General features: G+C 50.9%; 1 protein-coding gene across 1 annotated transcript; it reads right to left on the reverse strand.

Annotated features, from left to right (window-relative positions):
- Window positions 1-2,484: 2,484 nt before the first annotated feature.
- Dbx1 (developing brain homeobox 1) lies at window positions 2,485-6,797 on the reverse strand. The gene is made up of 4 exons (XM_034493986.2): window positions 6,311-6,797; window positions 5,615-5,716; window positions 3,488-3,690; window positions 2,485-2,820 (listed from the first exon to the last, which is right to left on the reverse strand). Exons 1-4 carry the CDS (start codon window positions 6,675-6,677, stop codon window positions 2,485-2,487), a joined length of 1,008 nt encoding a protein of 335 aa, XP_034349877.1. The 5' UTR covers window positions 6,678-6,797.
- Between the last annotated feature and the right edge of the window lie 4,093 nt (window positions 6,798-10,890).

Genomic DNA, 10,890 nt, shown 5'->3' on the forward strand with positions numbered 1-10,890 from the left:
TATTTACTATTTATTTATTTATTTTCATGTTTTCAAGACAAGTTTCTCCAAGTACTCAGTATAAACTAACCTAGTCACAAGGTCGGGAGAAGTCAGCCTGAGGGTTTGTGTTTTTGAAGAAGAGGGAGAATAGGCTCACATTTCAATTACCAAACAAACTGCCTCCCTGAAGCTTGCCAACTTCTCTGACCATTGGGATTTGAGTTAGGAATTCACAAAGAACCGTAGGTGAGATGTCTTAATCAGGGTTTCTATATCTGCACATACATCACGACCAAGAAGCAAGATGGGAAGGAAAGGGTTTATTCAGCTTACACTTCCACATTGCTGGTCATCACCAAAGGAAGTCAGGACTGGAACTCAAACAGGTCAGGAAGCAGGAGCTGATGCAGAGGCCATGGAGGGATGTCACTTACTGGCTTGCTTCCCCTGGCTTGCTCAGCTTGCTTTCTTATAGAACCCAAGACTAACAGCCCAGGGATGGTACCACCCATAAGAGGCCCTCCCCCTTTGATCACTAATTGAGAAAATGCCTCACAGCTGGATCTCATGGAGACATTTCCTTAACTGAAGCTCCTTTCTCTGTGGTAACTCCAGTTTGTGTCAAGTTGATACCCAAAACCAGCCAGGACATGTGAGGTACAAGGGACAGAGCCTACTCTCTCACAGGACACAAAAGCCCCCTCTGGAACTCCTCTCTTAGGCAATGGCTACGGACACTGCTGTGAGAAGGAGATATCAGGCTCTTGCTTTAAAAAAAAAACTTGCAGACTCTGGAGCCTGGAACTCACATCCGGGCTTTGACTGTAGACTGACATTCCAGTTAGAATCAGGCTATTTGCAGAAGGATCGGAGGATCGGGACTAGTCCTAAAGCATTCCAGGACACTAGAAAAAGCTCTCCCTTCCAGGGGAACATGCAAACCACAGCAGGCCTGAGCAACCCGAGTGCCCTGCACTGGCCTTTTGCAGTCCATCACTTTGGTCTGGGAGAATGGGAGGTTAGTTGTGAGCCCAGCTTCTTGGTACCCTCTTACTGGAGTTGTCACTTGTCAATTAGCATATAGGGCTATGTTATAATAGTTTGTTTTAATGATTTTGTATATGCTCAGCCCAGGGAGTGGCACTATTAGAAGGTATGTGTGGCCCTGTGGGTATGGGCTTTAAGGCCTTCATCTTAGCTGCCTGGAAGCCAGTATTCTGCTAGCAGCCTTCCAACGTAAAACTCAGCTCCTCCTGTACCATGCCTGCCTGGATGCTGCCATGTTCCTGCCTTGATGATAATGGAGTGAACCTCTGAACCTGTAAGCCAGCCCCAGTTAAATGTCCTTATAAGAGTTGCCTTGGTCATGGTGCCTGTTCACAACAGTAAACCCCTAAGACATTTTCCTTCTGGGTATCCGGGTGACCAATCCTGTTTCTTTCAGCCATCACATTTTGTGAATTAATGATGTTCTTTAGCCATCAAATCCATTCTACTTTTTATTTGGCCTTTGTCCATTTGATACATATATACATATATAAAAAGTCTGTACATGGTAAAAAATACAAAATAAGCATTTCCTTATAAATTATGAAGTTACACAGCTACCTTTTAAACTTTAAAGACCACTGCAGGGAAAAATAATAAGAGGGACGCAGTCAGCCCTTCATTATGGTCATTCACAATAACCTCAGTATAAAATATCCATACAAAATATAGATACACAGTAGAGCACAGCTTATGAAAGCTGCACAGACAGCAAAGCTGGGTGAAACATGTCAGAGAGGCAGACAAGTCCACATCCCAGTGCCAGGAGCCGGCACTCTGCAAAAGGCTCCCCTTGAAATAGCAAAAAGGACACAAAGCAGAGCGCTGGGTGCGCGTGTTCTACATGTAGAGAAAGTTTACATGTTTCAGAGAAGAATAGAAATAGAGACAAGCTCTTCTCTACAGAGAGAAATCACTTCCTCCCACCAGCGGAGCATCAAGAAACCAGAAGCTACCTAGTGTTTTCCCCCTAGGCAGGGAGGCTTGGCTGTGCCCTTCTTCTCTTTTGGAATCTCCTGTGCTCTCTACTCTCACACTGAGAAGACAAGATGGCTGACTGATGCTCCCTGCAGAAAGGTGGGCATCCAGGAAGCTAGGGGTCAGAGGCTTGGTGTTTGACAGGCCCTGGCTCACAGTAAGCACTGGCAGTGGGACTAGAGACGCCCCTCTACACACACACACCCTGCACGCGGTATCTAAAATAATTTGCAATAAATAGATGCAACGTTGCCCTTGTGGGAAAGGCTTACACTCCCGTGGAAAGGGCTGTTTAGAGGGGGCAGCACCGAGCAAGGAAATGTCTCTGGGACAACAGAAAGGGTGGCGCCACCCCTGAGGAAGTGGTGGATCTGTTGTGAGAAGAGGCAGGGTCCAGGATCCTGTACAGAGGTAGCCACGTGGGCGTTCCCTCTCCAGTTTCCAATTGCAACAGCCCCAGAGCCGCTGGAGGGGCTCCTAGGACACCGTGATTTCCTCGTCCTCCTCGCCCTCCTCGTCTTCATCGGAATCAGAGAAGTCTGAGGGTTTACCCGGGCTGCTCGAGTGTGCTGGTGAGGCAGGTAGTGGCCCTTCCAGCAGATGTCGAGGGTCTGGGGGCGCATGGTAGGCCAGGCGGACACCCGGGCTGTCTTCCTCCTCATCCCCAGGGCCCTTCTGGCCTACATCACTGAGGTCTGGATGAGGGTTTAGTTTTGTCGGAAGGGTCTGCTCTCGGCAGCCCCCGCTAGACAGAAGCTCCCGCTCTTTGGAGTTCCTCCACTTCATGCGTCGATTCTGGAACCAGATTTTCACCTGTGAGGAAAGAACCGGGAAACAAGTTAGTGTCTGCTCACGAGGGTGGTGGTGGAAGTGGTGGGTGGGGCAACCTTGGGGAATATGGAGGAGAGCGCTGTCTTTCGTGCCTTCAAGGTGATTTCTGTGGAGATATTCCCCATCTACCTTGTAGGCCTTCTCTGCTCCTGATCCACTCATCTACCTACCTGCCTGTCCAGGCAAGTTTGATCGAATTCGGGGATCATCCACTCGCCCCCATAGCCATGACCATTCATCTTTCCAGTTCATAATCTATGCACCTATTCATGTAACTATCTACCTACCCCATACATGCATACACCTATCCATGCACACGCCCATCTGCATATATATTTATCCAAGCATAGACATCTATCCATCAATATATCTATCCATGTACCCTTACATCCATCCATCCATCCTCTCCTTCAGCACCTGACTCAGTGGGCGTGTGGGGGAGGTGGGCCTAGGAAGATGGAAATGGGAGTGGAAAAGGAAGCTAATCTGGGGAAACCTCAAATAACTTGGTACCCATGCTTACTACCTCGCTGGGCCTGGGTTTCCCCAGCTGCTCCGCCAGCCTAAGAGGCATCAGAGAGCTCTTGCAATTGATTGACGTGGGCTAGGGTGCTGCGTGAGGGTGGGGCGGTGGAGGGCGTGCGCACACCTGCGAGTCCTTCAAGCCCAGCTTGGAGGCCAGCTTTTTCCGGTCTGGTTTGCTGATGTACTTCTGCTTCTGGAACGTCTTCTCCAGGGCTTTTCGCTGCACGTCAGAGAACACAGCTCTGCGCAGCATGCCCCGGCGAGGCTTGCCGCGAGCGGCCAGCGGCCAGGAGAAGGTCCCTGGGATAGGCACGACGCTGGAGGAAGCTGAGGGGTGAGGGAAGTAGAGAATGAGCTGGGTGTCCTGCAGAGCCGAGCATCCGCCTCTCCTAGGCTGTTTTTCCGCTAGCTTTCTCTCCCCTCCCCCCCACACTCCCGGGTCCCTTCATCTCTTTAAAGCACCCCTTTTTCTCCCGGTAGAGAATAGACCGAGAACCTACAACCTGTCTGGGTGAAAGGCACTTTCCGCATAAATAACTTTCCCGTGCAAACCCGGATTAGGAAAAACAGCGGCCACAATTGCCTGTTGCTTTCCCCCAACTTCCATTCAATGGTCTTAGAGAAACAATCCACACCAACCAGCTTAAATAGCAACAGAATAAAGTAAATTACAGAAATAAAAATAATCCCACAGAAGCTACTCAGCACACCTCCACTTTTCCCCCAAGACCCACAGACTCGCAATCACCTTGGTGCCGTCTATACCTTTTAAAACACGGCACTTTGCTGGTTTGGCAGACAGAGAAAAATCCTCTTTGGCTTAAAAAAAAATCCAGTCATTCATCCTTAAAAAAAAAAAATACATATGATTTTTCTGCTTCCCCCACAAACGTAAAGAAATCGGCTTGAATGCAAGGAAAGTGGCGTCTAATTAGCACATTGACCGCTTCCCACTGGGAATTGGCGCTATAAAAAGGGGTAGAGTTTCGCTTTAAGGAAGAGAAAAAGAAAAACAAAAAGAAACAGAGACGCTAACGAAGCGTGAATGGTAATTGTGTAGTAATGAACTAACCGCAAAAGGCTCTGGACAAGCAGCGAGAGCCATATATTACCGGGACAAAAGAGATTTACACTCAAGCCAAACACAACTGCAGGCCGAGACCACTGGGAGAGCGGTGATGGCAGAGGCTTCTCTACCCACAATCTTTCACATTAAATGGACACGAAAAGCTATTTATAAAGCTCGGGTTGTTTTTGTTAGCCCATTGAGACCCGGGAGAAAGGAGCAAATTCCATTGTGGGCAAACGCCTGAATGGTGATGGTGGAGAGTTTCTTCTCTCCTTTAAAAAAAAAAAAAAAAAAAAAAAAAAAGCGTCGCTAGTTTCTTTTGCTGATGTTGGGAGTGCTGTCCTGGTCCTGCCCTGCCCCCACCCACTGCACCCAGGCTCTAGCCCCTTCCTGTCTAGGGGCCTTCCCTGTTTTTTAAGCAGCTGTAAAGTGTTCGAGGCAACGCTTGAACACTCGTAAGTCTCAGGATGAAAACTCTTGGGGGTGCCTCGCCTGTAGAGCAGGACCCAGAGCCGAATTCTGCCAACTGTTTCTTCTTTTACAAAATGAGCCCATGGGCAAGATATGGGGTTGGGAAATCAAACCGGCAAGAGAAGATTGGAGTCGCGGGAGGATCTAGGCTTCCTACCTTTGGGCAACCCCAAGCATCCTACAGAAGAGGGCACCCCATGCGGTCTTGTGTGTGGGGGGGGTGGGGAAGCAGCCCTGAATGAATGTTAACGGGAAATTAGCTGCGGCTGGTAGGTGTTTTTCGACGGCGTGGAGGGGCGAGGGCCGGTCTGCGTGTGGCTGCCCGGAGGAGCTGGCCAATTGGTCACGGTGCTGAGACCTTTGTGGCGAATGGTGGCCAAGTGCACCAACTCTGTGGGAAACGGCGGCAGTGAAGGGATGCCAACAGCTCCTCGCCGGGAAGGGAACCGCCTCAAATGCGAACCATGACAATTCTTGCTAATTTGTAGAGCAGGGAATTGGTGCGTAGTGTCAAGCAGTCACTGCTTGTGCTAAATGGGGTATCAAATTGGCGCGACGGATTCGTGAATGTTGTACGCCTCGCAACCTCTGAACCAGAGCGTAACCCCGAGGGGTGGACGGAGAAATATGACTTCGGGGTAGGGAGCGACGGTCCGGGACTGGGACGGGTTGTCCGGCCGCCCGGAGCGGAAAAACACGAAAGAGACCTACCTGGGAAATAGGAGGATCTGATGAAGGGTTGGAACGAGCCTTCGAAGTATGGAAAGGCGAACGTCTTGGGAGCGGGACTCTGCAGCAAAGCCGGCGAAGTTTCTAGTAGGGCGAGGGAGGAGAGAGAATTTGGTCATGTGCTTGATCACTGCGTGGCGCGTCACATACGCGATCTAATTAATACTGCAGCGGGTATCCGAGGCATCTTTAAAAACGTATTCACTGAGTAAAATAAATTTGCGTAGCGTCGCTTCATTTGTGCCCCCATCCCATCACCATTCCAGAGACTCAGGCAAATAGGGAGGGGTGGGGTGGGGTGTTGCAAATCTATCTATAATAGTACAAACCAACACAATAAACGTACTTGTTGGGTTTAAAGAAGAAAAAAAAAAAAAGGCTCTTTCCTAGTTTTGAGGGCGGGAACGCAGACGCCAAAGCGCTTGCGCTGAGACATCTAACTAGGGAACTGCATTCAACGGTCGGGGGCTCAAGTTCATTTCGAGGATACCCATAAGGTCTGAGACTTTTCTTCCCCCTAAATCCTCAGTACCTAAGTTTCATAATCAGTGACCTGGCCCTTGGGGTCTGAGTTCCTGCGTGGAACTATGCACTAACAAGCGCGGAGGAACTAGTTTGTGAAGGATTGAGTGGATGTCCTGCCGCTGGACATACGTCGAGGGCACGGTTGTTACTTACCTCTTCTGGGCGCGGATGAAAGGATGGCATTCACCCCAAACTTCAGAAACGTGGGCTCGCTGGCAGGGGAGAGGGTGGTCTGTGGAGAACTGCCCCGCCGGCTCCCGGGCCCAGGAGAGCCCAGGTCCGAGGTCCCCGAGTCGGCGAGGGCTGTGGGGGCCTCCTGCCTGGGAGGTGACAGGCTGGCAGCGGGTATGCTGCGGGGCAGGTAGGTGGGGGGCCGGCTGATGCGGATCAAATCTTCTACTAGGAAACTAGAGTGGCCGGAAAATGCGGATTGAAGGGACTGGGGCAGTGTTAAGGTGGGTGTGGGTCGCAGGAGGCTAGGGTATCCCGCGGGGGGCGCAAGGAGGCCGGGGAACATCATGGTCAGAGCGGGGGGCTGGTGCAGTAGCCCCTTTTCCCTTGGCCGGAGGGCAAGCGCCTGGCTTCCCGCCCCTCCCGCGGTGCCCTCTTCGGCTCAGTATCCTGGTAACCGTCCTACTTGGGCGTCTGCGAATCTTCTGTGGCTCTCCGGTCCAAGAGATGGTTTTATAGTGGCCCGCCCGCTCCAACGCTTTTAAAACTGACAGCTCTGACAATGAAGTTCAACAAAGTTCTCCACTCCGGCTTCATTCGCGGGAGGCTCCAGGCTCTCTGATTGGTTCAGAGATGCAATTTATGATTGGATTAGTCTTCATAAGCATGGCCTTCACAATGGGGCGGCAACAAAGGCCGGCGCGCATCAACGCTGTGCATCGATGGCCTCTCTACTATACAGTGAGCCCTCGAAGCTCTCGCTGGAGGTTTTTGTTCTGAAGCAACACCCGGGCTAATTAAATGCCTATTTAGAAGTTTCAGATGACATCTTGCCTCATAGAAAAGGAATTATTTAAAGAACGCACTAAATTTATTTGCGGCCCCCTGCTGAGCCTAGAAAATAAATCAATAAATATTCATAGAACTACATCTCCAGGCTATCGGTAAAATAACTCTCCCTTGTGTGTGAGGGGCCGTGTGGAAAATGTCAAGCCCTTAAGCATGAAAACACACCGGTCTCCAGCTATTTCTCACTCAATGGGACACGTAGAGCAGATGCAAGGGATGGGTTGGAAGTCCCTCTCTCACACCCAGGGAGACTTGGGTGCTATCCGACGATAGTCGGCCAGATTTGGGAAGATTTGACGGGTGTTGTTTTGTTTTGTTTTGGGGGAATATTGAATTCCAAAGTAGGTGGGAAAACTATTCACTTCTAATTCCCAATAACCTAAAAAGAGGGGGAAGAGAGGGACAGGGGAGGAGGAGAGGGAGAGAGAGGAGCCAGAGGAGAGAGAAGGAGAGGGAGAGAGAGAGAGAGAGAGAGAGAGAGAGAGAGAGAGAGGAGAGAGTTGACAGAGGGGAGAGGGGAGAGGGGAGAGGGGAGAGGGGAGAGCGGAGAGGGGAGAGGGGAGAGGGGAGAGGGGAGAGGGGAGAGGGGAGAGAGGGGAGAGAGGGGAGAGGGGGGAGAGGGGAGAGAGGGGAGGGGAGAGGGGAGAGAGGGGAGAGGGAAGAGGGGAGAGGGGGGAGAGAGGGGAGAGAGGGGAGAGAGGGGAGAGGAGAGAGGGGAGAGGAGAGAGGGGAGAGGGGAGAGGGGAGAGAGAGGGAGGGAGGGTGACAAAGAGAGGAGAGAGGGGTGGAGAGGGGAGAGAGAGGGCAGAGAGGGGAAAGAGGGGAGAGGAGAGAGGGGAGAGGAGAGAGGGGAGAGGGGAGAGGAGAGAGGGAAAAGAAGGGAGATAGGGGAGAGAGGGGAAAGAGGGGAGAGAGGGGAGAGAGGGGAGAGGATAAAGAGGGGAGAGAGGGAAGAGAGGGGGGAGAGGGGAGAGAGGGGAGAGAGGGGAGAGAGGGGAGAGAGGGGAGAGAGGGGAGAGAGGGGAGAGAGGGGAGAGAGGGGAGAGAGGGGAGAGAGGGGAGAGAAGGGAGAGAGGGGAGAGAGGGGAGAGAGGGGAGAGAGGGGAGAGAAGGCAGAGAGGTGACAGAGGGGAGAGGGGAGAGAGAGAACTTCTTTGGGACTCTGCCCAGAGTGCAAGGATGTTCCTTGAAGGCGGAACCTGGCAGAGCCCAGAACCCAACCCGACTGGGAATTCCGATTGGGAAGAGCACAAACCCTTGGAAATGTTCTTCCTCCCAGTAGCTCACTTGTCAGGGTCTCTTTTTTCCAATCTTTGGGGGCATTGAAGTTCACCACCCTAACTCTTTGTTTAAGCCAGAGAGCCTTGAAAGTTAGGACACAACTCCGGGTATTTAGAGGCGCTTAACTCCCGCACATTTATTTTGCCAGCTTCTGGGTTCACTGCAAGGGAGAACTGTGTAAAAACTACCAGGAAGAACTAAGTTCGCACAGGGAAAAGAGTCTCCCAAGTTTGGTGTCTCCAACCAGAATCCTAGAGAGCCTCCCTTGGCGTCTTTCCTTAGTCTGGGGCTGAGGTGGCTCTGAGCCTCCACTGCCCGGTTTCTGGCTCGGCGAGATGACAGATGTGTTAAATGTCCCATTCATTTCTTTAGTGCGATTGAACCCTCCCCAAAGAGAAGTGTGCAGCCCTGCCAGGCTGCCCTGATCCTATTAGCCATGAACTAACTGTCACTTTCAGCTGGTTTTCCTTTTTGCTTTTTAACACAAAGCTTTCTCAAAAAAAAAAAAAAATCTTATTAACCAGCCTATTTCTTTCGATGGTTTTTGTTCAGGGCGTTTTGTGTTGATGATCGCCATGTCGCTGCTTTAACCATTCATGAAAGTACATCTGCGATTTATATCACATTAAACCAGAAACGGAGCACACTAAAGCTCTCCCTTGATTCAAATTAAAAAGTTATTTAGGGCCGGGCTCTGGGGGTGAATTCATGCTTGAAGATTGGTGAAACTGCAGTTTCTGAACCCAGGACCGTTCCTGTATCAGGAGGAATAGCTGTCTAGAATAACCAGATCAAAGAAATGGCCATTTAAATACAGACGTGGCACTGGCACCAGGATCCTGTACTTGCAAGATCTGTTGAGTTTTGAAAGTTCTTCAGCAAAATAGACTAAAACCCCTCTTCCTCCTCTCCTCCCTTTCCTCCTTTTCTTCATTTCCTGTTTTGCCTCTCCAATCTCCTCCTCTCCTCCTTCCCTCCCACCTCCTTCTTATTTCCTACCCCTTTCCTTTACCCACAACCCCCAACCCATCTGCAAATCCGAGGCAGCTCAGAAATTCTGAAGATCCTTGTGGCTACAGGTGCCAGAATTCCTATCCGTCAGGCACTTCCTCCTCTTCGGATGATCGGAATTCAACCTCCACCTGCAGAATTCGCTAGGTTTCTGCGGAAGAAAGGACCAGAGAGCATCCTGGGTCTTCCCAGATCGGGCTTCCCGAGGTTACTTCCGCTGAGGTGTGGTTTTTGAAGCCCTGGCTGGCTAGCTACCCTCTTCATCCTCAGGCAGTTTTGTTTCCCCGTAATTCAGTTGTAACTAAAGCTCTGCTTTTACGAGGCCACTCTGACTCACTATAAGGTAGGTCTACCCATTGCGGATCCACATAGACGTCTCAAGAGTTCCTTTGGTGGCAAAGAGCAAAAGTGAGGGGTCTCGGGGTCTCGGGGTGGTGGTGGTGGTGGTGGTGGTGGTGGTGGGAGCAGGGCTAGCTGCCGTTGAAAGAACAAAATTAAATCCTAAGGAAGAAAAAAAAATCAGAAACAGATCTTACTTTAAAGTGATTTCTGGATGCGCCTTTTCAAACTCGTGGCCACCGAGGGCCACATGCATGGCGGCCGCGCCTAAGTCCTGTGACTAATGCCATTTGACCTGAGCTCACGAGGTTTTTTGTTTTGTTTTTGAGTCCTGACACTCATTGTAACGTCGTTATTTTCAAGTTTATGTCGGAGAAAACATTCCCATTCTTAAACCACAGTTGAGCTTTCTGACTGTTTCTCTTTGCAGGGAAGAAGGTGCACACCCTTAATCCCAGCACCCGACAGGTAAAGGCAAGAGGATCTCTGGGGAGTTCAAGACCAGCCGAGTTTGCGCAGTGAGTTCCAGGCTGGCCAAGTCTACAAAGAAAGACTTTGTCTCAAAAAGCAAAACCAAAGAAAGAAGATAAGAGGAGAGCGAGCTGGGGCTCCGGCTTGGAGTCCGGCCCTGCAGGCTGCTGCAGATCCATCCCCAGAGTGCCCCTTTCTGCTAGGCAGGTGCCTTTAGGACCTTCTGACTGTCAACAGACCTCTCCGGGAGTGAGTGCCCAGACTAAGGAAGCTTGGGCCACCTAGCGAGGAGCTTCATAGCTCTCAGAGAAGGAAATTGGTGTCAGCTTTCAGGGTTGCAGGATGCTAAGGCTGCCTTTTGCAAGCCGCAAACCCACAGGCTTTGGTCCTCCGGAGCATGGAGAAAGTAACTAAGAAAGGCAGACAGTTCCCTGGGTGAGAGGCTACCGGGACTTGCACTCCCCTCACCCCGGGCTTCCAAGTCGAATGCTGCCTGTACTAGCAACGGAGGAGTGCTCCAGGCGCAGCCAGAACGCTTTTCTACAGCCCCAGCCTCTATTAAGATAAACTCTAAGGGGCTCACCTTTAGAATAGGCCCAAGGAACTACCAG

The sequence above is a fragment of the Arvicanthis niloticus genome, chromosome 1 (genome assembly GCF_011762505.2).
Source record: "Arvicanthis niloticus isolate mArvNil1 chromosome 1, mArvNil1.pat.X, whole genome shotgun sequence".
NCBI classification, from domain to species: Eukaryota; Metazoa; Chordata; class Mammalia; order Rodentia; family Muridae; genus Arvicanthis; species Arvicanthis niloticus.

What these genes read in the sequence shown, in the direction of transcription:
- Dbx1 (XM_034493986.2), bottom strand. Translation starts at nt 6,677, where the DNA reads ATGATGTTCCCCGGCCTCCTTGCGCCCCCCGCGGGATACCCTAGCCTC. An exon ending in TTCATCCGCGCCCAGAAGAG is followed by an intron (nt 5,717 to 6,310) that starts GTAAGTAACAAC and finishes TCGCCCTACTAG; the next exon opens with AAACTTCGCCGGCTTTGCTG. An exon ending in TGGGCTTGAAGGACTCGCAG is followed by an intron (nt 2,821 to 3,487) that starts GTGTGCGCACGC and finishes CTTTCCTCACAG; the next exon opens with GTGAAAATCTGGTTCCAGAA.